The 26,688-nt window shown below is 38.5% G+C and overlaps 1 protein-coding gene across 1 annotated transcript; it reads right to left on the bottom strand.

The window, feature by feature from the left end:
- LOC120880876 (glutamate decarboxylase 1-like) lies at positions 1-24,436 on the bottom strand (the record flags this gene model as incomplete). The annotated part of the gene is made up of 13 exons (XM_040264276.1): positions 1-174; positions 803-892; positions 1,634-1,741; positions 6,102-6,251; positions 9,806-9,884; positions 9,980-10,044; positions 10,893-11,009; positions 11,700-11,754; positions 14,272-14,351; positions 16,156-16,271; positions 16,594-16,706; positions 22,113-22,203; positions 24,184-24,436. Coding segments are annotated over 13 exons (1,491 nt in total), but the record flags the coding sequence as incomplete, so codon positions are not given.
- Positions 24,437-26,688: the final 2,252 nt, after the last annotated feature.

The following is a 26,688-nucleotide window of genomic DNA, read 5'->3' on the forward strand; positions in this document are numbered from 1 at the left end:
TCATAAATCTTTCCCAAGTCTTTGAATTTCATCAATAAGATAGTCAACATCTGTTTGTCTTGTGGCAGGATTAGAAAAGACCATTCGGAAAAAATTTACTTTGTCCCCACAGGGCTGGTAGCTGAGCATGACTGTACCTTCCACTATCATCTGTGCTTTAATCTTTGGAGCAATCTGTGTATAAATGCAAATATCATTAAAAAGAAAGTTTACAAATAAATTCTGTTCTACCTCCTAGATGACTACATGACTATCATTAACTTGAGGTAAATTGCAGGCAATTTAAAACTGTCAGGGATAATTTTTAAGAAGCAGCTAGCTTACTACAGAAAAAAAGCAGCCTGTTCTAAACACATTAACGCTCTTGCTAGTCCATGGTTCACAATTACCAAACTCATAAAATAATGCAAGTGTACTAGAATACATTAAAGAAGGTTGCATGACATTTTGTTCACATTTATATGCCAATCTAAATAGACATATCCAGGAGAGAGGTAAAATGAACTAGAGAATGGAAAAGTAGGAATATCTTCTGGTATTCTAACTTTCACTCTCTGAATTATTACAATACAACTTGAGTTTTTCAACAAGGTCACTGTTTCGCAGCAAAACATGGTTTCTCTGTAAATTCTACAGAGGAAAGTTCTACCTGTTTAATGTCTTGCACAGCTCTTAAAACAATACTGTACAGGTGATATTAGATCACATAACACTGAGATTGGGATATGCAGAGGGCATTCACACGCTATTTAAAATGCAGTGTTCAAAGTATAACCCCCATCTCACACACACGCAAACTTACCTTTTGCAGTTCTTGATCTCTTTCAAAACTTTTTGGCATGTGTTTAAGTCTTGGTGGGAAATACCAGAAGCAGACATTGGTGAACTCAGGCTAAATCAAAAATTAACACTTTACAAGTATTCTTAAAGTTTCATCTACTTCTCTAGTAATTTTATGAGTATTCTTAAAGCCCTACCTAATTTCTTAATTATCCCAGAAGTATTTTAATTACCCATGCCATCAAGCTGCAAGGGGGCTGACTGGCCCTTGAAGAGGAAGATGGATGTAATACTAGCAAAACTCTCAATTTTATCATTAATATATATAATTTAGTATCTTAATAATAATTAACCAAGGATTATCAGGTAACTTAAAGACCACTTTTTCCTATGTCACCTACTCTCCAGAAATCCAACTGCATAGTCTAACTTACAGGAAAAATGCTAGGAAAAATTAAATGTCTCTGATTAAGTGCCATCAAAATCAGAAAAGCAATTATAACCAAATAGTTTTATCTTAATTTTTTTTTTAGTTTAGAGCCTGGTGGAATATAGTCCATGGGATCACTAAGAGTTGGACACAATTAAGCATGCACAAAGGCAAGGCAACTATTAAATTACTCTATTAGGCCCTAAGTCTATAAAAAAAGAGAATTTAATAGAAAAGTTTGTAAGATCTAAATGTTTTGCAGCATTTAGATAAAATAAAATGTGTATGATAATTATTGCATGTAACTTTTGAATTATCTCAAAGTATTTTAGACAGGTAATAGATTCAAGAAAAAATACTCAGCAAATAAAGAAAAGATTCATTAAAGTATCACCAAAAAAAGTCCACTAATAGAGTCCTTACCTCTGCATCAAATACAAGCTTAAAGTTATCTTTTTTCTTTAAAACTTTATAGAAGTATTTTGCAAGTTCCATATATCTGTCAATCTGTACCTCAAAGCCATAGGTTCCCTGTAGTTTAAAAAAAAAAAACATCAAAAGCTTTATTCAAGTAAGTACCTTCAAATTAAACTAAAGAAGCTCTTGAAATGTGTTAAATTTATTTAAATATACTTATTTAAATAAATGTGATTATTATCTACTAACAGTAGGTATCCTCTATTCTCACTGCATTCTTATTTCTGTCTCAATCTGCTTTTACTCCCTACTGTCTGCGGAACTTGAGGCAAGTTACTTAGCCTTGTTGAGCTTCTGTTGCCTAGACCTACAAATGTTTGATAAATATTTGACATGAGTTTTTAAAATAATTTTACTTATTTATTTGTTTGTTTTTGAATATACTGTTCTCCCTTGCTGGGAGGGCTTTTTCTTTAGCTGTGGTGACTCGGGGCTACTTTCTAGTTGTGGGGTGCAGACTTCTCTTGCTGTAGAGCATGGGCCCTAGGGTAAGTGTGCCCTAGGGAGCGTGTGCTCTAGGGTGCATGGGCTTTAGTAGCCGTGACCCCCGGGCTCTAGAGCGCAGGCCCAGCAGTTGTGGCTCTCTGCCTCCTTTGCTCCAGAGCATGCGGGATCTTTCCAGACCAGGGGTGGAACCCATATCTCCTGCGTTGGCAGGTGGATCCTTTACCACTCAGCCACCAGGGAAGCCCTTGACATCTAATTTTTATCTGTCTAGTATGCAGAGCAATATTTTTCAAAAATTTCCTACAATGCAGTGAGGAACAGGAGAAATATGACAAATAAAGCCATTGGCATATTGGCTGGCAGTGGATATCTGAAAACTAAGAGTTGTCGACCTTTAGCTGTAGGCCAGGTAAGTAGTTCAGTGCTTTGTACTCTTGGTTTAATTCGCTCTTAGAGCGCTATAAAGTGGATGGCGAAGGCACGGAGAAACCGACCCATCTCTGTCTCCGTTCGCCTTCTTTCCCTCCATGCTTGCCACTTGCCTCATGGCTCCAAGCAATATGGAGAGGCTGATGACTCTCCCACTTATACTTCCACCTGAGACCTCATCTCTGAACCTCAGATCCATATGTTTGATTCCCTGTTAATATAACTAACATCTCAAAATGACATGCCCAGAACCGAACTCCTGACCTTTCTCTACAAACTTGTACTTACCAGTGTTCCCAATCTCCATTCTATCCTTTAGTTGCCAAGGTCCAAACCATCAGCATCTTATCCTTGATTTTCTTCCTTTTTCACACCCACACCCAGTAGAATATTTTGGAAAATTCCATTGGATTTAACTTCAACAGGTAATTAAATTCTAATATATCTTAACCTATTTGCTGCCACTGTGATGGCCCAATCCCCCTCTCCTGCATTACTGAATTTGCTCTCTGATGCTCTCTGCTCTGTCCGTGCATCCCAGATATTCTTTGCTGAGGGCACCCATTGCTGGTTACTGTAGGGGTATGCAGGGTAGAGCCTTTACAGCTATATGAGGTGGCCCTTCAGCATCTTCTCAGTACTTAAGCTTTCGTGACCAGGCAGACTGCTGTCCTTGGGGCCGCAAAGAGTCAGACACAACTGAGCACACACACATACCTGTGTGAAAGACAGTAGGAAGGACGTAGGCAGACTGGGAAAGCTCTCAGACTGTGAATAAATATGACTCTGTGTGTGTGTGTTAGTTGCTCAGTCATGTCTGACTCTTTGTGACCCCAGGGACTGTAGCCCACCAGGCTCCTCTGTCCATGGGAGTCTCCAGGCAAGAATGCTGCAGTGGGTTGCCATTCCCTTCTCCAGGGGATCTTCCCAACCCAGGGATTGAACCCTGGAGTCTCACATTGCAGGCAAATTCTTTACCATTTGAGTCACCAGGCAAGCCCAAATATGACTCTAAGTGAAGGGGAAAGATGGGCAAAGGTGGAGTGGAAGCATCCTAGACTGCAATGAAATCTAAGATGTAGGAAGGCCTTTAAGACCTCTTCACATCAGCTCAGCGATTAGGAACAGTCTCGTCTCTCAGGAGCTGTATGCCTTAGCCTCCCTGGCATGGACGGGAGAAAACTGGGAAGCCCAGCCTCAGGGCAAATGCAGTCGTGACTTTAGAAGAAGCAGATGGGCTCTTGGGCAATTAAGCTCGATAGCTTTCTCCTGGCCAAACACAGTCATTTTATGAATATAAAACTAGTCCAACTTTTGTAGAAAATCCATCCAAAAAGAGAAGCTTGTTCATTAGATTTGCTTTTGGACAATAATCAGTGTTTGTGGAAACTTATATTTCTATATGATTTTCTTATTAGTTTTATAATCTACCACAGTATTTTATAGAATTAATTTTACTTTAAGGAAATATAAATTTCATTAAAAATGGCTCCTCTTTTCTGTAATCAATGAAGTATTCATTCTGTAATTACAGCAAATGAGGAAAAAAGTATAAAATTTTCACTTATATCTCTAGACTTTCTTCTTAATTCCCATCATCTTGTCAAGAGCACTGATGGAGACTCACCCACCAAATGTTTAAATATTTAGTACTTATAGATCAGGCAAAAAGCTAGCAAGTCAACTCCTCCCATTCAAGCCTGCCGTGGATATTTACCTGAACTTGCATTTTAACATATAAACATGCTCTTAAATATGAAAATAATTTCCATTCTGCTGTATACTGGAATTTTTTTCCCTACTCTCAGGAATGGCCTTGTTTACATAATATCTGTTTATACACCTTTTTTTGGTAACATAGTTTCCATATGCAAATGGTGATAAACCTGCTTCTTCATCACTACTCTAGATGAGTTTTAGCATTCCCATGGTGCTATGAATTATGTTAAGAAAGATAATATGGATTTGTGGAAAAATAGATTTTGAATTTGAGAGTCAGCTGCGCTCCTTAGATTAAGTTCTCTTCTCTATCAGCAAGTTAATTTCTTTACCTATTTACCAGATATAACCAGCTCAACTCTTGGGACACATAAGCTAAATTGCATAAGTAAAGCTTTGTAACTTTATATATGTTCAACATATGGTAAACCCATGACTACTGAAGATCTATACTATTGAATAGATATATTTATTATCTCAATGCCTTATTATGGAAAGAATTTAAGGTGAGTTATCAATATATATACACTATTCAAAGTGGGTTTTTAAATGCTTATTTCAAATAAGGTGATTATAAGATTAGGAAAAAGCAGGTGATAAAAGATAAATTCATTAGAGAAAATGCTGCCAGTGTATTATAGACTACTAATACATAGTAGTCTATAGCTTCTTCTATAGTAGAAATAGCTTCCTAAAAGCATTTCCATTATTTAAGCTAAAAATTATAAATAAGGAGGAGAAGGAGGGTGTAGAACATGTCCTGCTGTTGCGATCTTCGGAGAGACTGTATCTGTTGGCCTTGACCCTGTGTGTGCGTGTGTGCGTGTGTGTTTATTAATCACTCAGTCGTGTCTGACTCTTTGTGACCCGTGGACTGTATCCTGCCAGGCTCTTCTGTCCAGGGGGATTCTCCAGGCAAGAACACTGGAGTGGGTTGCCATTTCTTTCTTCAGGGGATCTTCCCGATCCAGGCATCAAACCCAGGTCTCTTGTATCTCCTGTGTTAGCAGATGGATTTTCTACCACTGCGCCACCTGGGAAGCCCCGACCTTGACTCTAAGGTAGATTGAATATTCAGGTAATTAATAAGTGTTCACAGTGGGAATCTATACTGACTTCAAGTGGCTTGACCTATTTCCAATTCCAATTAGAAAAAAAAAAAAGTTGTGTTTTTTTTTAAACCTGCAGGCAAATTTATATTCCTAACAGATTTTGCTCCTACCATTTAATAGAATATACATTCATGGTAAAACAAGCTAAAATCTTCTACACCTCAGTAGATTTTTGAGCTCAGAACCAAGCTTGCCATTTGCAGTTAGAGCAGTTTCGTTGACAGAAGTTTAACAAAATAAAGGACCGTAGGGCTTCTTTGGGGGCTCAAGGGTAAAGAACCTCCTGCGAATGTAGGAGATAGGGATTCAGTCCCTGATCTGGGGAGATCCCACCTGCCGCGGAGCAAATAAGCCCGTGTGCCACAACTACTGCGTCTGTGTTCTGGAGCCTGCGAACTGCAGCTACCGGGCCCATGTGCGGCAACGACCGAAGCCCCATGCGCCCCAGAGCCTGCGCTCTGCAGCCACGAGAGGACACTGCACGGAGAAGCCCCGGAACTGGAGCGTAGCCCCCTTCGCCACAACTAAAGAAAAGCCTGCGCAGCGGTGACGCCAAACACAAATAAATAGAATTTAAAAAATAGAAAAACTTAAAATGAAAGGACCACAAGCTGGGGAAAGACATCCAAAGTAAGCTCTAAAATGTGGAACTAGTTACATCGGGTACCCAAGCCCATAGGACCTCTTAAAAGATGGCAAATGCCTACCTTTGCCTTCCACATTAACCAGAGCTTAAAGACATCAACATGTCGGCCGCACTGAATAGTTTTATCCCCGGTGTCAAAGTTAATATTGTAGACTTTATCAGGCTGGAAAAGGTATTCAGCCTGCATCTGGTTGCATGCTCCCAGAAGATCCTGAAAAAGGAATGATACATCTACTGTGTAAGTCATCCACATCTCAATAAGAAGCCACAATCACGTATTTATTTCAGTTCACTTAGCATTTCTACTTTACAGGCACATTTAAATAGAATTTTTGTTTATTTTCTATAAAAATATGTTACTTTCTTAGGATTTTCATGGAGTCAGTTGTTCTTTGGATTTATCTGAAACAGTAGATGGTGTAATTAGATTACCAGTTGTCTATATTTCTTTAACTTTTCTTAAAAACCTTAAAGTTTTGCTGCTCTTTTGAAATTATGTGACCAGCCTGCCTTGAAGTTAATTAGAATTGAGTGTCTCGTTCACTTTAACTAAGCTTTCTCATGAATCAACCATTTAGATGCCTGTCAAGCAAACTGCTCTGATGGCCACGGGAGGTAGAGAATAAAACAGTCCATTTATTTAATTTTGCCCTTTCCTAGCCATTTCCTCTTACATAAAAGGTGTCAAAAACATTCCTCTTTGGTGTTGAGGAATGGAGAAATACTCCTTTTGAATGATTAAATAATAATCACTAGAGAAAAGAAATGTTTTTCATCAGCCAGTTGAAAAGAGGCTTTTCTCAAAAGATATGCATTGCCACAGCAAAACAAAGGCTAAACCTATGTGCACTGACTCGGTAGAGTTTAAATCTATACCAACTATAACCTTTTGAATATGAAGCAAATAAGAACGTATTGATCACATGCCTATTATATGCTGGACACATCACAAATATACCATCTGATCCTCATGGAAGACTTAGGGCATAAGTGCTACTATTATATCATTTTTATAGATTGAAGAGACAGAAACTTCACCACAGTAAGGGATTTTCAGGACCATATATCTGTATAGTGCTAAGTTTGAGAGCTAACAAGAGGGTAGTTCGTCTGGGAGTCTGTGGCAATCCAATTTCCAAGGGAAGAAAACTGACACTCTTATTTAGGAGCAGCTTATGGGTCTAAGGAAAGGATCACAACTGGCGATAAGATTTGAAGTACTGGGGTGAAGTAGAGAAGAAATGATACCTTGCAAAGGAGAGTACTTTGTGTGTGTGTGTACAGTGTGTGTGTATATACACAATATACTACATATATATATATATACACACTACATACACTGTTTTAAAATATTTTAGTCTCCAGTTCCTATCTAACAAAACACTGAAGTAGCCGAATACCAGAGTGGGCAGCCATTCTCTTCTCCAGGCATCTTCCCAACCCAGGGACTGACCCATGTCCCCCGCATCGCCTGCACCGCAGGCAGACCCTTCAATTCTTTACCGTCTGGCTCAGGAGAATCCCATGGACAGAGGAGCCTGGTGGGCTACAGTCCCTGGGGTCACAAAGAATCAGAAATGACCGAATGACTAACATGCTATACACTATAGGGTCCAATTTACAAATGAAAAATATTTTCCCTTTAGTTTACTTCAAACTTTGACCTTAAAATTTGTTAGACAGGAAAGAAAGAAACAAAGTGAAGTCACTCAGTCGTGTCCGACTCTTTGCACCCCCATGGACTGTAGCCCACCAGGCTCCTCCCTCCATGGGATTCTCCAGGCAAGAGTACTGGAGTGGGTTGCCATTTCCTTCTCCAGGGGATCTTCCCAACTCAGGGATCGAACCCGGGTCTCCTGCATTCCAAGCAGACGCTTTAACCTCTGAGCCACCAGGGAAGCCCCCTTAGAACTAGAAACTGAAATATTTTAAAACAGTGTAAACAATGTGAGTTTTAACTATAGTTCTTAGATAAAGATTGTGTGTGTGCTCAGTTGAGTCTGACTCTTTGCAACCCCATGGGCTGTAGCCCACCAGGCTCCTGTGCCGATGAGATTTCCCAGGCAAGAATACTGCAGGGGGTTGTCATTTCCTTTCCCAGAGATCCTCCTAAGCCAGGGGCTGAACCCACATCTCTGGCCTCTCCTGCTTTGGCAGCTGGATGCTTTAGACTGTTGTGCCACCTGGGAAGCCTCTGAGGCAAAAATTAAGCACCTAAAATCTGTCATACTCTGTGCTGGGAGTGTGGATTTGTGGCAAGGAAAAACTAGCCTAGTTGAGTTTACAGTGTGGGTTGTAGGAAGCTGAGCAGTGAAGGGCAGGGCTACTTCCACATACTCATTATGAGTGAAGAAATGAAGAAAGACTGCAGGAAATTTGTTTTTGAGCCCTAAATATAAAAGTACCGGAAATCTGCAAGTGGACTATAGGCCTGAGAGCAAAGTGGAGGGGTTGTTGCCATGCAGCCAACGGAGCAGGAGCTGCAGCGGAGCTAGGGGTTCCAGCCTGGACTGCTGAGAATGCCTCGGGGCAGGAGAGGACGAAGATGGTCTCAGAGCTAGAGAAGAAGAGGTGTGTAATCTTATACCTCACTCAGCCGAAAGTGGGGAGTGCCAGCTCAGGCAGTTTGTAATGGGAAGACAAGCACTTTGTTTTTAAGTTCAAACCACTGGATTGCTTGTGAGTAAGAGAGAAAGAAAACAAAGCTATAAATGATAGCTACGTAAAGTGTGTCTGCACCTCTGAGAACTAAGTAGAGACAGGGAACGTTCAAACTGAGCTTTGTAATTGTATCTCTTCTTGCAGGAGATCCCGGGCTTATCTCCTTGGGTAGTGTTACATTCACCATTGGCAGAGGTAAAATACACAAGTGAAAAAGTGAAGTCGCTCAGTCGTGTCCGACTCTTTGCGACCCCCTGGACTGCAGCCCACCAGGCTCCTCTGTCCATAGGATTCTCCAGGCAAGAGTACTGGAGTGGGTTGCCATTTCCTTCTCCAGGGGATCTTCCCAACCCAGGAATCGAACCCACGCCTCCCACATTGCAGGCAGATGCTTTAACCTCTGAGCCACCAGGGAAGCCTAAGCAAAAAATAATTTCATACCACCTGTAATTTTTTGCTTTTTATGCTAAATGAACATCACCCTTACTGATTGTTATCCCTACTTAAAACAAGTCTTGTTTTGGCCTTACTCTCCGAGGTAACAAATTGGTCAGCAGGCCAAATCTGACTCCAAAGACACCTTACATGTGTCCATGGCGTGTTTAGAAGGGAGGTCACAAATGACCACATTCTCTATCATCTATTCTATTTCTCACCACTGTCTATCGTCTTATCCCAGATCGCTTTCACACATTAACTTATTGCCTGCGGCCCTACCGTCATTGGATTCTGTGACACTTTAGTTACCCACTGCCAGTGTTCATTGCTCAGTCATGTCCGCCTCTTTGCGACTCCAAGGACTCTGTCCATGGGATTCTCCAGGCAAGAGTACTGGAGTGGGTTGCCATTTCCTTCTCCAGGGGATCTTCCTGACCCAGGGACCGAACCCAGGTCTCCCCCATTGCAGGCAGATTCTTTACCATTTGACCCACTAGGGAAGCCCAGTGGTTGCTAATTAAGGAGCAGCTTCCTCTAGAGGGCAAATGGTCCTGCACTACATGAATTCAATGAGGCCATCATGATTTTGGTTTTGAACATGCACAGTGAACCTAGTCATGACCAAGGTCTCCATTACATCACTGCTCGAAAACAGGGATCACTTACTTTTTCCCGGGTCAGGAGAGCAGAGCACTGAAGGGGCACACCCATGAGTTTGTGGGGGTTCCAGGTCACGGAGTCGGCCCTAGGTGATAAAACAACAGTGCTCACAGGCTAAGGAGACAAAACCGAAACCTGAAGAGGCCCTTCCGCTTGCACGAGCAGCGGCCCAGTTCTCACCTTTCAATGCCACTGAGTTTATAGGAATGCTTTCTGGACAACAGCAATCCACCTCCCCAGGCTGCCTACAATAGACACAAAGGATTTGTGTTTTTACATTATTTATTTCTTTTTACATAGCACTGACTGCTCTTTCCTATGTTATATTTATTTCAAAAGTTGATGAAGATTTGATTGCTATGCTAGATAATTATAAACTTGGCTATAATTATCTCATTTAAAAGAGCCATGCATTTAGAATTTTCCTCCTATGGATTCTCATTATCTATTCATGACACAATACAGAATTGTAAAGTAAAATAAAAAATAAATAAATAAATAAATAAAGAAAAAAGAAAAAAGTTTTAGGTTTCTATTGACAATTAATGCAAAGAGACACCTTCTGTATAATTTTCAGAGACAGAATTGTTTTAAAGTTGGCATCAGATTTGGCAATACTACAGAAAAATTAAAGTATCTACCATATTATATAACTTTACATTTGTCCAACTCTAATCAAAGCCAAAGACATCTTTGCACAGTCATTGTACTAATAACATCAAAAGTTTTGACTTCCATAACAGCTATTAATTAAGAAATAGAGTAAGGGGCTAAGTCTCTTTGATTTAAAATCAGGTTTAACTGTTTCTTCAAATTGATCTTCTAAATTGTTGGTTGAATATTGATAGGCATTTAGACTTTTTAAAAAAATATTGATACATATGTAGCTCTTTCTATGGTAGTGCATTGTCTATTTTAAGGTAATTTATGCAAGTGAGACTATTTTTTCTTGATATTTATTCATCATAAAAATTAGAGTTACAGAGAAATTTTGGTCTTGCTTGTAATGTCAATTAAGAAATTATGAGCACTGTTCACAAGTAGCATTCTTAAAAAAGGGAAATTACGAGCCAGACTCTAGGACACGACTTACATCCACATGCATCCAGAGTCTGTGTGTCTCACAAATGTCTGCGATGTCGTGGAGCGGGTCGAAGGCCCCGAACACGGTGCTGCCAGCTGTGGCCACCACACAGAAAGGAGTCTGGCCCTGGGGTGGCAAGAGCGGCATCATCCTTAGAGTCTCGTGAAGCCCACTGTTGCTGCTTGGTTGCTAACTCACATTCGAATCTTTTGCAGCCCCACGGACGATAGCCCGCCAGACTCCTCTTTCCGTGGGATTTCCCGGCCAGGAACCCTGGAGTGGGGTGCCGTTTCCTGCTCCAGCCAGTCTTGTCAACTCAGGGGTGGAACCCACGTCTCCTGCACTGACAGGTGGATTCTTTACTGCTGAGCCACCAGGGAAGCCCCTGACTAAGGACACTAGATAACTAATAACTTCAAACATTTAGAGGCACCTACAGTAACGGAAAACGCAGCTTAACCATGAGATGAACAAATATCATTGCCTCTGAATCTCATTTATTGTTCTTTCTCTCTGAATTTATTTTCAGAAAATCATACCACAACAATAAAGATGACTGAACTCCTTTAGTAGTAAATAAACTACTTTGTTTACTTTTGGTGATAACTTTTCTTTTGATATTTAACAGAAACAAAATGGTCAGGAAAATATTGCAATGTCATTTAATTATTTCACTTCAGCTTTAGAAGAAATTTCCTACATTTAGAGATTACTTTATTTCCTGTAGCAATTCTTATCAGTTGCTTGCCACTAATGAAAGTCAGTAAAGAAAATACAGATGCATTTGCAAGTTAAATATGGAACTTCAGAACTTACCTTTCTTTTAGCTTGTAATATATTTTTCTCTAACTCAGCTGGAATCATCTTCCCCCTTAAAAAGTCAAATACACATTGTTTTCTTATGAGTGAATAAACATTGATTTTACCAGTTAGAAGAATTAATAATATTCAAGATTAAAAAATTAGTTCTTAGTGACTCCCAAATGTATTTATAGATGTGGAAAACAAGCAATAAGCAGTTCCCTAAACCAAGATAAAATATCATGCTATTCAAATTAAAGGAAGCTGAGTTTACTATTCAATCACCTTAAAATCTGCATTATTTACATATCAGAAGATTCTGATTTTTCTAAGATACATAATGGTTTTCTTTCTTCCCTCTTTTCTTTCTTCCTTTCTCTATTGATTAACCTTTAATTATAAAGACTTCTTGGGGCTTCCCTGATAGCTCGCTCAGTTGGTAAAGAATCCACCTGCAATGCGGGAGACCCTGGTGGTTCGAATCCTGGGCTGGGAAGATCCCCTGGAGAAGGGGTAGGCTACCCACTCCAGTATTCTTGGGTTTCCCTGGTGGCTCAGCTGGTAAAGAATCTGCCTGCAGTGTGGGAGACCTGGGTTCGATCCCTGGATTGGGAAGATTCCCAGGAGAAGGGGACGGTACCCACTCGATTCTGGCCTGTATAGTCCATGGGATCGCAAAGAGTCAGACACGGCTGAGTGACTTTTACTTTCATAAAGACTTCTTGGCATTAAGACAGAAAAATCAAAGATACAAATTGGTGGGGGGAATGTGGCAAAAATTCAGGTGGTCTCACATTTTTCTTCACAGCAAATTTCTGGGACAAAAAAACAAAAGCCAGTATTTTCCTGCTCCATCCCATTATCAGACTGAAACACCGTCTTCCCTGGAAGCATTCCTCTTAAAGTCCAGAATCAAGTAAGGATGCCTACCACCATCAATATTACAGTATCTTTTTTTCTGAAGAAATACCTGTTATCTAGGGAGGTAATCATGATGATAATAGATGATAGACAGAAACGAAAATAAGAAAAATCTCTAATTTAAGTACATATGGTTGTACACCTGGAATCCCTAACATTGCTTATTGAAAACCTTTTGAAAACTATAAGAATGTTGAGCAATGGGAGGGTTACAGTAGTAAATTAGGTTCCTATTTTTTAAAAACTAATTGTTCTGAATAAACATAGAAAATATCCTATTCGCAGTAGTAAAAACAGATACAAAATATCTGGGAAAGAGATTCTCAGCAAATGTACAGGGTTTATATAAAGAAAACCAAACAACTTGAAGTATAGAATGACAAACTTATAAAGCATGTTTGCAAAATATTTTATAATCATATATTTTGCATTTCAAAATATCTCAATATATAAATATTTTTACAAGCCAATAAATAATAAACTACCAATAAGAAACAGGCAAACGGAAATGAACAGACATGTTGCGGTAACACACAGCTGGTTGGTCAGTATACTAGACAGAAATAGTTCTAAACAACTGAAGGTCATCTTCATCTATCAGAATTTTCAAGTACAGAAGTATTGACAATATTCAAGTTTCTCCCAGTAGATAAGCGTCAGTTAACTCAAAAATATTTGAAGGGCAAATGAAAACGTATATGTCACTTAAAGTGCAGACAGTCTTTGAACCTGTAATTCAACTTCTGGGATTCATGTGAGAAATAGTCAAATGCAGACTGTCAGGAATACTTGTATAATTATATTCATTAAATCAGCGCTTCCCAGGTGCTGTGAGTGGTCAGGAATCCACCTGCCAATACAGGAGACCCAAAAGGCTCAGCTTCGATCCCTGAGTCAGGAAGATCTCTCTGAGAGGAAATGGCGACCCACTCTAGTATTCTTGCCTGGAAAATTCCATGGACAGAGGAGCCTGGCAGGCTGCAGTCCATGGGGTCACAGAGTCAGACACGACTGAGTGCACACACGCACACACACACACACACACACATTCATTTAATCATTGTCTTTAAATACTTAAATCTAGGTGAAAACCTTTTAAATAAGATATGTGAAATTATATTTACAAAATGGAAAACTTCAAAGTAATTAAAAAAGAATAAGGAAAGTCTGTATAAATTCACAGGCTAAGGTTTCTAAGATATATTCTAAAGCCAAAAAAATTAAAAAAATAAGTTGCAGATTATAACACAGAATTTGATATGCATAAATATATTTAATATGCATCAAAATGATCTTCCAGAATATATGTATTTATAATATAGCTTATTCATGAAAAGTAAGATTCAAGAGAAATGGAAATATATTTTCACACTGTAAATTTCTGATGCAACTGACTTTTTCATCTCCAAACATTATTATATTGCCTCTTCAATATACTTAAAGAAAAGGTATGTGATACTCTCACTTGCATAGGACTATATTCAGGATAGGATACTGTAGAGGATAACTTGGGTACTTCTTTCATAATTACTTCCAGTTAAAATTATTGAAACTAATCTGGGAAAAGTATTCTTGCTAAAAATTGGGATAATAGAAAAATGGGGTTTTAATCTTTATATGAAGGATAATGATAATAAAAATCTTGAGAATGTGTTAAGAAACATACCTTTCATCACATTTTACTTCAATTACATTATCTGTTCCAATACCAAGAGTTGCTGCAGCTTTTTTTATGGAATAATGACCCTTGGGCAAAAATGAAAACAGGAAAGGCATTAATTTTCCTACCTTAAATCATCACTTACACTAGTGCATCACTCAAATTAGGGCATATATGCATACGTCTGAATGGATCTGTGCACATATAAATATATACATATATACACACACATACAGAAGTGTGGTTCTCAAGGCACACTTCCAGACCCTTATCATGACGTTAGTTGAGCTGAGGAAGGCGTAGCACCTCTTTCTAGGAGGAACTGTCACTCAGCACAACACTTTAAACGCAGGGATTTGATTATTCTTATTCTAGTTTTCTGTATCCACATGAATCGTGTCATTTATAAATTTACTGACAGTATCCTCCAGGTAAATCCTTGCATGTTATGGACAGCTTTCAGTCTTGAATTTCCAATTTTTTTTTAGGAGAGGCCTAAAGAAAGGAATCAATTTTTCCTCTGCTTGTAGTTTTTAATTCTGACTTTGATATCAACTTTGATTTCTTGCCTTCTGGGCGACTACTATCTCATGGCATAATTTGCATAATATAAACAGAATCGGTAAGATGGAGCTGAGAGCTCAAAGATAAACTTTTCCTGGGTTATTTTTAGTTGTCTGGAAAAGACCACATATATGAGAGAAAAGAGAAATTTAAAACCCTTACGATGTTTTCATTTCAATGGAGAGTATCAATACATAGATTAAATAGGAAATGATTTTTTAAAAAATGACATTATGGGATTTCAGCTTATTTGCTCATAATATTGAAAAAGTATATGTCAAATGATAAAAATGACATTTATAAACAAGTATCTTTGATTGTATTGTTTTATAGTAAATTACATTAAGTATGCAGCAATGGAATTTGCCTGGTGGCTCAGTGGTAAAGAACCCGCCTGCAATGCAGGAGACTTGGGTTCAATCCCTGGGTCAGGAAGATCCCCTGGAGAAGGAAATGGCAACCCACTCCAGTACCCTTGCCTGGGAAATCCCATGGACAGAGGCGCCTGGCATGCTACTGTCCATGGGGCCAAAAAAGAGTCAGACAAGACTTAGCCACGGAACCAAAACAATGCAGTAATGGTCCCAATTTGATAATATGTAATCATATGATGCTAATTTGAGTCTAGTAAAGGAAGGACATTGCAGACATAGGGACATTTTTAGAAAATCCAGTGTTTCCAACTACTTTTAGGTACAATTCTCAAGCTGGGACTTCAATTACACTTTAAGATTATGAATGTTACCAGGTGGAAAAGAAAAAGTGATCAGATTTATCAGAGGGATTAATTGATTTTTTTAAAGAAGTTTTGATACTATACACAGAGTCGGAACATGAAAGCTAAAGGAGACCTCAGTGGATCTACTGTCAATTTCATAAACATTTGGCTGAGGGCATATAAAAACAAAGCTTTCTCTTCAACCAACTCCTTCTGGCCTAACTGGAAAAACAGAACATTAATCACTTTCTTGTTCTCTCCATGCAATGTTAAAAAGAAGCATTAAATATTTGAAATTTTTATGCCTTGATATTTTTTTTGGTAAAGATAGCAGAATGTTTTATATTTACAATCATATTTTTTTTCCTGTTAGTTTCTCCTATGTTGAGATAAAATTTTTCCTAAATTATTTGTATTGCTAATCTATATAGTCTGTATAGACTGGAAAGTTGTTTTTCTCTTTTCCAATACCAATATATAAATCCAAACAGAGATTACAGAGTATTTTTAACATAAAAATGAAGCTAATATTCTCAATGTCTAAATTACTTTATCAGTATATCTTAGAAGAGTCTTAAAGCTTAGAAAAATCTAGACTTGATACTTACTTGTTCAGAAACAAACAATACAATGCATGGAAGGACTGCCATGCCTCTTGCTTTTATCTCTGGATATTGCTTATAACGAGCTACTAATATACCATAGAGGTTTGATATACTCCCACCTATGGAAGAGAAACTGTGACTGTTAATCTAATTTCAAAAATCTAAAATGTTGATTGAGATGATTTGAGAGTTTTCTGAAAGTAAAATGGTGCAAATTACTGATGTCAGTTTTAAAACAGTCTTCCTTGAAAGTATTAAAAGAAATCACAAACAACAAAATCCACAACTTTTAGATTTCGAAAAACTTTGTTTATGATTATAACCAACAATATGGCTTATGAACATTCAAATTAGTTCAATGACTCAAAAACAATCATATTAATTTAAATACATTTTTACTTTTTCCTATTATTTCTTTTCATTTATAAACCTTTTTCTTACCAGGTGAAAATATTCCATCTGCTTCTGTTTCTCTCCAGCCAATCATTTCACACATTTTCTTAAGAAGAACTGTTTCCATGACAGTAAATACTGGAGCTATTTCATAGGTAAACCTATAATATATATATAGAGAAATTCCACTGTGAATTATATTAAATGGAAGAGGATAAATAAAGTCATGTGCTAGGTAAGATTATACAGATTTTTGTATTCTACAACAGACTGTGCAAGAAATGGTTAAATTTTATAAGTTCTTGCCCCTGATCAAGAGTATGCTAGTTCTACAAAGTATTGTGGCCCCTATTGTTTTGTGCAATTCCTGGGAATTTCATTTGCCACCAAAAGGAAATTGAAAGTAGCCCCATCCCCTCAGCACACACACACCACTGTTAGGGACAGAAAATGCCCAGTTATCAATAAAATATATACACATTTCCTGAGGGTCAACATATTTACAGCTACAGATAGTGATTTGCAGAATATGAAAGAGCTTTTTCTAAAAACTGATTTATAAATGTTTTCTAGCTAGAGATTGTATTATGAGCAAACACATTAAAAAAAAAAGGCTAAAAACTGTTGTTTCCAGTAACAGCAAGTAGATGGTACAGGCAAGAATATTTCATCGAAAAAAATTCAAAGAAGACTGTTGTGGGGGACTCTCCTCTGAGTCACCCTGCAAAATTAGCTCTACAGAAAGAAGTTGAGATTAAAATAGAAGGCTTGACGCTTTTCTTTATAAATACCAAAATGCAATAAATAATAATGGATGTACTGCTGCTGCTGCTGCTAAGTCGCTTCAGTCGTGTCCGACTCTGTGCGACCCCATAGACGGCAGCCCACCAGGCTCCCCCGTCCCTGGGATTCTCCAGGCAAGAACACTGGAGTGGGTTGCCATTTCCTTCTCCAATGCACGAAAGTAAAAAGTGAAAGTGAAGTCGCTCAGTTGTGTCCAACTCTTCACGACCCCATGGACTGCAGCCCACCAGGCTCCTTCATCCATGGGATCATCCAGGCAAGAGCACTGGAGTGGGGTGCCACTGCCTTCTGCACTGGATGTACTAAGGACTCCCAAATCAAAGAGTGGGCCCAGTTATTCTCAAGAAATCCTTTTTATTTGTCCTCAAAACAATTTTAAGGATCCCTTTAAGTGTAGTTCCGTGTGGATCCCTGTACCAGGCACCAGCTATGTGCCATTTCAGAGGTGCTCAGCTTGCTCTCTCTCAGGTCTTCGGACATGATTCAGGCCCAGCCACCATGACCACGTTCACCCATAACACGATAGAGAATCACGCGCTGGCAGTCCCTAACCTTCAGCCCTGGGACTTGCTTTTGCCCTTATGACAAGCCATGGAATCAGCTGGGAGCCCCAAGAGTGCCCAGTGATGATGTGTGGGCATTGTGTAGTCCTTCGGTCATAAGAGACCTTGTGGAGAACAAATTGGTTCCCTTGCTCCCTACAGAGGGCCTGATGGTAGAAGCAGTTCTCTACAGGGGGGTGTACATTCCCAGAGACAGTGCACTCGCTTCTGCTTATTCTAAGGGGTAACCAGGTCTAAAAGGGCCCTCGTGTTACCCTCTGCCTTGTCCTGACCCCCTTCATTCCCCATCAGCGCTGCTCCACTGGATGGCATGCCCTAATCCAGTGATAATACATAAGCTCTGGCCCAGGGCTCTGTACAAAAACCCAGACTGAGCAAACCCACTGCCTATTAGAATTAAGCTTCTAGTTCTAAGAGGAACAAAGTCTACACAGCAAGCCTCACAGACTTCTCTTTCAACGAGACTCATTTTTGCCAGTGCTGTGTCAACTTCAGCTTCTTACACACATTACCTTTTGATCCTATTTCATTCCAGGGAGTAGACATTATTCTTTTTAGACAACAGTCAGTCAGTTCAGTCGCTCTGTCGTGTATGACTCTTTGTGACCCCATGGACTGTAGCACAACAAGCCTCTCTGTCCATCGCCAACTCCTAGAGTTTATTCAAACTCATGTCCATTGACTTGGTGATGCCACCCAACCATCTCATCCTCTGTCATCCCCTTCTCCTCCCACCTTCAATCTTTCCCAGCATCAGGAAACAGTCTTTTCAAATGACTCAGTTCTTCACATCAGATGGCCCAAGTTTCAGCTTCAACATCAGTCCTTCCAGTGAATATTCAGCACTGATTTCCTTTAGGATGGACCGGTTGGATCTCCTTGCAGTCCAAGGCACTCCCAAGAGTCTTCTCTAACACCACAGTTCAAAAGCATCAATTTTTCGGTGCTCAGCTTTCTTTAGTCCAAATCTCACATCCATACACGACAACTGGAAAAATCATGGCCTTGACTATACAGACCTTCGTGAACAAAGTAATGTCTCTGGTTTTTAATATGCTATCTAGGTCGGTCATAACTTTCCTTCCAAGGAGTAAGCATCTTTTAATTTCATGGCTGCAATCACCATCTGCAGTGATTTTGAAGCCCCCCAAAATAAAGTCTGACACTGTTTCCACTGTTTCCCCATCTATTTCCCATGGAATGATGGGACCAGATGCCATGATCTTCGTTTTCTGAATGTTGAGCTTTAAGCCAACTTTTTCACTCTACTCTTTCACTTTCATCAAGAGGTTTTTTAGCTCCTCTTCACTTTCTGCCATAAGGGTGGTGTCATCTGCATATCTGAGGTGATTGATATTTCTCCTGGCAATCTTATTCCAGCTTGTGCTTCTTCCAGCCCAGCATTTCTCATGATGTACTCTGCATATAAGTTAAATAAGCAGGGTAACAATATACAGCCTTGACGTATTCCTTTCCTGATTTGGAACCAGTCTGTTGTTCCATGTCCAGTTCTAACTGTTGCTTCCTGACTTGCATACAGATTTCTCAAGAGGCAGATCAGGTAGTCTGGTATTCTCATCTCTTGAAAAATTTTCCACAGCTTGTTGTGGTCCACACAGTCAAAGGCTTTGGCATAGTCAATAAAGCAGAAATAGATGTTTTTCTGGAACTCTCTTGCTTTTTCCATGATCCAGTGGATGTTGGCAATTTGATCTCTGGTTCCTCTGCCTTTTCTAAAACCAGTTTGAACATCAGGAAGTTCATGCTTCATGTATTGCTGATGCCTGGCTTGGAGAATTTTTAGCATTACTTTACCAGTGTGTGAGATGAGTGCAACTGTGCAGTAGTTTGAACATTCTTTCGCATTTCCTTTCTTTGGGAATGGAATGAAAACTGATCTTTTCCAGTCCCGTGGTCACTGCTGAGTTTTCCAAATTTGCTGGCAAATTGAATTCAGCACTTTCACAGCATCATCTTTTAGGATTTTAAATAGCTCAGTGGATTTGAAATAGCTCAACTGGAATTCCATCACCTCCACTAGCTTTGTTCGTAGTGATGCTTCCTAAGGACCACCTGACTTCACATTCCAGGATGTCTGGCTCTAGGTTGGTGATCACACCATCATGATTATCTGGTTGTGAAGATCTTTTTTGTGTAGTTTTGCTGGGTATTCTTGCGACCTCTTCTTAATATCTTCTGCTTCTGTTAGATCCATACCATTTTTGTCCTTTATTGAGCCCATCTTTGCATGAAATGTTCCCTTAGGATCTCTAATTTTCTTGAAGAGATCTCTAGACTTTCTCATTGTATTGCTTTCCTCTATTTCTTTGCACTGATCACTGAGGAAGGCTTTCTTATCTCTCCTAGCTATTCTTTGGAATTCTGCGTTCAAATGGGTCTATCTTTCCTTTTCTCTTTTGCCTTTAGCTTCTCTTCTTTTCTCAGCTATTTGTAAGGCCTCCTCAGACAGCCATTTTGCTTTTTTGCATTTCTTTTTCTTGGGGATGGTCTTGATCCCTGTCTCCTGTACAATGTCACAAACCTCCGTGTCACTTCAACTGTATAATTGTAATGGATTTGATTTAGGTCATACCTGGTCTAGTGGTTTTCCCTACTTTCTGCAATTTCAGTCTGGATTTGGCAATAAGGAGCTCATGATCTGAGCCACAGTCAGCTCCCGATCTTGTTTTGCTGACCAGAGCCCCATTAAAGGGTGGAGTTAGGACTTAAATTTGTTTCCCTAATTAATTCCATCTCACATGCTTTTCTATTATCTCACATTATGGTTGGGATTCCCAGGTGGCTCCAGGGGTAAAGAATCCACCTGCCAATGCAGGGCATGCAAGAGACAAAGGTTTGATCCCTGTGTCAGGAAGATCCCCTGAAGGAGGAAATGGCAGCCCATGCCAGTATTCTTGCCTGGACAATCCCATGGACTAAGGAGCCTGGTGAACTATAATCCAAAGAGTCAGATACAGCGAAGCAACTTAGCATGCATGCACACATCCCTTGATTCAAGTAAGAACAATTCAAACATATAGAACCATCTCTTAAATGCTTTCTCTTTGCGTTTCTCTACTATTTCTCTATTTAAACCCAAAATCTATATTTTCTTCGTACAGAGAATGATTGCTTCATAGCAATAGGATTCCAAATAATGGAGTAAGATTTGTAAAATGATTTTTATGTAATAATTTATATAAAATGCGTCATTTTATATGTCACAAACGATATAGGTTCTTTAAGGGTCTCCTGTAATCCAGGTGGATTCCTTGCCAACTGAGCTGTCATAGAAGATCCCAAAAGTGTTACTCTATGTGTGTTCAAATAAAGGGCTGCCATCAAGCAATGAAAATTAAAACTAGAAATAAACTGTGCGGCTTATTTTTCTACGCATTTCACATTTATAAAACTGTGTGCCCCATTAAGATCCCAATGACAACTAAACAGTTAAAATAAACCACAGCTTTCCTACACAGTAAAGCAGTCAGTTCTCATAAATATTTAGTTCCTGGTTTTAAAGTTTAAATTTCTACCAGCTCTCTCTTTTGATTGTAGTTAAATTGTATTAACATCTGAGACAGACTGTTCCTTCCAATTTCATGTCCAATCATTTCCCTATTCCTTTAAACTTGAAATATATTGCCCTGAAATTAATTTTACTTCAAAACATTACAGCGGTGTATCTCACTTTCATATAACTGAAAGTTTTGTTGTGACAAAGGTCAAAATTTTTAAGGAATCACATTGGAGTTCGATTTCACTTTAATAGTTTACTTTCTTCACCTTTGAGTAGATTGAAGTTCTAATTAATATTCAGGCAACTTTTCATACACTAGTGTGTGTCATTTTTGCACTATATGCTCTGGGCTTTTTTGGGTAGTATTACAGTGATTTCCGTCCTGGAGCTGGACTCCCAGTCTGCACACTAATAACTCAGACTAATCAACTGAACTTTACTGTTTACCAGGAAATTCGGATCCTAAGAGTTTCTAGAGAGGAAAGACTGTCCAGAGGACCGGTTAAAATGTCCGCCAGGGAATAGGAACCATCTTCTTTGCATTTTTTTCTGGTATCACCTATTCGTTCCTGATAGAGCAAACATCCTGTCCAGCAACACAGAACTTCAACAACTGACACCTTCACTCTTGCTCACGTGTCTCACAGTCTCACGTTCCTTAGATCCAGAAGGATACTCACATGTTGGTATTTGCAGTGGCTGTCAACCATTCCCCTGCAAGTCCAATCACATCTAGCCCACTGGAGAGCTGGTTAAAATAGCGAGGATGTCCTGGGAAAAGAAGACAAAATCGCACATGGGTCAAAGTGTAAACACAGGGCTGAAATATGGTTAAATTTTATAGCAGTTTCTCAGTAAACAAGTGTTATGGATTTCATTCAGTGAACATTCCTGAGCGATTATCATATGCTGGGAGTGTTCTGGGTTTTAGGGCCCAGCGGTCATACAGGGTGGACATAGCTGCTACATGGGGGTTTCACTTACTGTTGAAAGACGGAGACATGATCAAATAACGACACAAATGTATTTAAGTAAAAAGCAGAAATTACGAAGCAAAGGATCAGCATGTTGTAAGACCATTTCTAAGGGGTCAGGAGTAGGAGAGGCAGTCTCCAGAGAAGGCTTTTGAAGGAAGTGATCTTTCAGAGGTCTTAAGTCTATTTCCAAACAGCGGAGGAGGAGGAGCAGCTATAAGAAGGCACCAAAATGAGAAAGGGCTCAAATACCAGAGTGAGGAACCCAACTGAAGTAGAAAGACCGAGCGTGGGGTGTGGGAAGCTACCTCAGTGAACGGGGGAAAGATCACCTAGAAGATGAAATAATTTTCCTTCCAAAGCTGCTTATACATTTTTCGGATGAAATATCAGGTCCCTAGAGATTATCATACTAAGCAAGAAACACCATGTGAGAGCTGGACCATAAAGAAGACTGAGCACCGAAGAACTAAAGCTTTCCAACTGTGGTGCTGGAGAAGACTCTGGAGAGTCCCTTGGACTGCAAGATCAAACCAGTCAATCTGAAAGGAAATCAACCCTGATTATTTATTGGAAGAACTGATGCTGAAGCCGAAGCCCCATTATTTTGGCTACCTGATGGCAAAGAGCCAATATGTTGGAAAAGACTGTGATGCTGGCAAAGATTGAGGGCAGAAGGAGAAGGGGGTGGCAGAGGCTGAGATAGTTAGACAGCATCACCAACTCAATGAACATGGATTTGAGCAAACTCCAGAAGACAATAGAGGACAGAGGAGCCTGGCGTGCTGCAGCCCATGGGATCGCAGAGTCAGACACAACTTAGCGTCTGAACAACAAATCTGTGGAATCCAAAATACGACACAAATAAGCTTATCTACGAAACAGAAACAGAAGCACAAACACAGATAACAGACTTGCGATTGCCAAGGAGGAGAGGGGTGGAGGACAAACTGGTTTGGGAGTTTGGGGTTAGCAGATGGAAACTGTTACACGTAGGATGGATAAAGAGCAAGGTCCTAGTGTAGGGCACGGGATATTCAATATCCTGTAAGAAACCAAAATGGAAAAGAATTCTTTAAAAATACAGGCAGCAAAAAAAGATAAATAATTTCAACTATAAAAATACCAGGTTCCTCTTATAATGATTTTTCAAAATTTTATATTAAGGACAACATTGCTTGTCAAATTGAACAATTCATATTCAACTCAGTTTAAATTAAGCTTCTCCTCCTTAGTTCCACAATGGATTGTTCTGTACACTGGTTTTACACTCTATCTTAAAGATAATGTGTGTGATAGCTCTTTGTGAATCTCTGTTTTGCCTCTACAGTTTTGTTCAGATATCACTTGCTCCTGGAAATACCATTGTTTTAAGAGATTAAGTTCAGTTATAATAATGTTATTTTAATCAGAAAACACTTTCCAAAATATAGGCTGTATATATAAATTACATATATATCTAATTTTAGCATTCTATATTTTATTGAAGTACAGAGATAATAAATCAAGCATCCAGTAATGAATATGGTCAAATAAAGCAAAAAAATGAAAAAGGTAAATAAAAACTGTATGTTATTTGCCATTGGGATATATCCCTCCAAACCAAAATCATTTGGTTTACTTTCTCTGTTAATTAATAAACAATTCATATATGAAAATACCAATTTAAAATAAACTAGACAAATATTTTAAATAAAAATGAATGAAATCAGGGTATTTTTCAAACTTAAGGCTACTCATTCAGTCTCCAGTTCGGGCAAACAAACTTGAAAATTACCTGTTTTTACACCATATTTTAAGGTGTCTGTGCAATCAACAAGCAACTGCTCCAGAGATTCAGGATGGTCAGACAGTTCTAAGTCAAACCCATCCAAACCTTCAAGAAGTTGATGAGGATGATGAAAGTCCAATATTTTACTCTTAACATCAAAAGTTTTCTCAATGTAGTGCAGAAGAATATTTACCACTCGCAGCAGAAAACATTTTGTTAAACCTTCGCCCTCCTTGGATGGCAACAAATCTAGAGAAAAAAGAAATAAACAACAAGGTCAGTATCTAAAGAGTCGAAACTCACTATCAGAATTTGAATCATAGAAAATTAAAGACATTTGAAGGCCATGTCAAATAGTAAATAAAGCAACATCTGTCCAAATCCTACAAATAATCTTCTTTTGAAGTCCCACTGAATAACAATTTTCACCAAAAAGTAAGCCAATTTAAATAAACGCCATGAAAGTAATTGGCCCTTTAAGCTCTACCAGGTGGTCCTTAGTTGACTGTCATCAAAAATGAGCTGGTAAGTTGTACTTTTAAAAGTCAGTTAAAGTATACTTATAAAAGTTAGTCTATAGATCTTAAGAAAAATCAAAATTACTTCAATAATATGTATATAACATAGAATTTTATAAAGATTTTTTATTTTTTATAAAAAAAGAAACAACATTTGTTAACAGCATCCATACCTGAAGCATAAGCATTTGATAAATTAGTCATTAAATTCTCAGCATGAGCTTCTTTTATCATATCTTTGTCAGTTGATTGACAAGCATGAATGGATTTTTTTCTCATCTGTTTTTTATCTAAGTTGAGAAAGAAAATATTTGTAATTATTAAAACGTGCTAATAAGATGTATTACTGTAATCAAATCTGTAATCAAATGGATGCCTCGAAAAAACTCATAACATTTGAAATTTTTATTTACATGTGCTCTCTGGTGGAGCGGGATAAACTGGAGAGAAGCATGAGCTCTACTGAAATTATTCAAGGTTCTTTTATCACCACACAGAGAGCAATGATACAACTGTTACACGTTAGCTTCATGTCAGCTTAGCATAGAGGATTGATAATCTAATAATAAAGACCTTTCATGAAAGTAAAGTGAAAGTGTTAGTCACTCAGTCATGTCTGACTCTTTGCGACCCCATGGACTGGAGTCCACTAGGAATTCTCCAGGCAAGAATCCTGAAGTGGATTGCCATTCCCTTCTCCAGGGGATCTTCCCAGACCAGGCACTGAACCCTGGTTTCCTACATTGCAACTTGATTCTTGACTGTCTGAACCACTAGGGAAGACCTGTTATCTTTAACTATAAATAACAATGCCTGCTACGAGATAAGATCCTTGCATGTGTATTGACATTTAAGTACATATAACCATATCTACTACATATTAAGAGTCCTAAGTGCTGTGCACACAATTTGATCCTCACAGTAACCATCCAATATAGGTACATTTCCCCAGTATGTCGATCAACAGATTTAAAGAAGTTAAATAATAGAAATAAACTAACTCTTGTTGAGCACTTTTTATGGCCCAGGCACTGTTCTAAGTACTTCACCTGTGTCATTCTATTCAATCCTCATAATACAGGCTTATGATATGGATACTATTATTGATAAAAATAGCTTTATATATGGTTGGACTGGAATTTATAGACAAGTGTTTAAATCCAAAGATCAATACATTATCCTCTTTAAAAATTAATATTTGAAAATAATAAGTCTTAGAGTCTTCTTCAATAAAATTGTTAAACCAAATATCCCATCAAGCAAGCTATTTCATTGTTAATATCATTTCATGTCCTGAACAATGTAGGAGAAAAAAGAAAGTACAAACTGTAATTTATAAAATCTACTTGTTTGCCAATAGTTTCATAGAAAAAACACAAAGTAATCAGAAAATGCCCTGGAGAAGGAAATGGGAACCCACTCCAGTATTTTTGCCTGGAAAATCCCATGGACAGAGTAGCCTGGTGGGCTATGGTCCATGGGGTCACAAAAGAGTCAGACACAAGTTAGCGACTAAAAAACAACAGCAAGTCAGAAAATGATGTATGGCTAAATTTTGTAGCTTCTATTTTGTAAGCTTAGTAGTATTGTTTCAAGTTCTACTGGATTTTTCTTGAAATAAAATAAGCTATTCCCCTATATAATCCAGATTGCATTTGTTAAGACTGCAGCAAGATTAATTTGGTTTAACTTTTAAGCATTGATACATTTATCAGTTTATAAAACATAAGCATTTTAAATGTTTATGTATAACAGACAAAAGTGTTTCAGTATAGCTTTCTCTGTAAGTAAAATCCTAATACATGAGAAAATTGCACATAAGAAAAGACAACATAGATTACAGAAATGTGAGATAATTTTGCAGAGAATTCAGTGTACTTAAAAACAGATTTTCATATTACATGGTGATCCAGTAGACATAAATTAATATTTTGTACAATTTTTTTCTAGAGGAAAATTGCTTTTTCCAAGTTTCAGTGCTATAGACAGTGAG

This window comes from Oryx dammah, unplaced genomic scaffold (genome assembly GCF_014754425.2).
Source record: "Oryx dammah isolate SB20612 unplaced genomic scaffold, SCBI_Odam_1.1 HiC_scaffold_22, whole genome shotgun sequence".
In the NCBI taxonomy this organism is placed as follows: Eukaryota; Metazoa; Chordata; class Mammalia; order Artiodactyla; family Bovidae; genus Oryx; species Oryx dammah.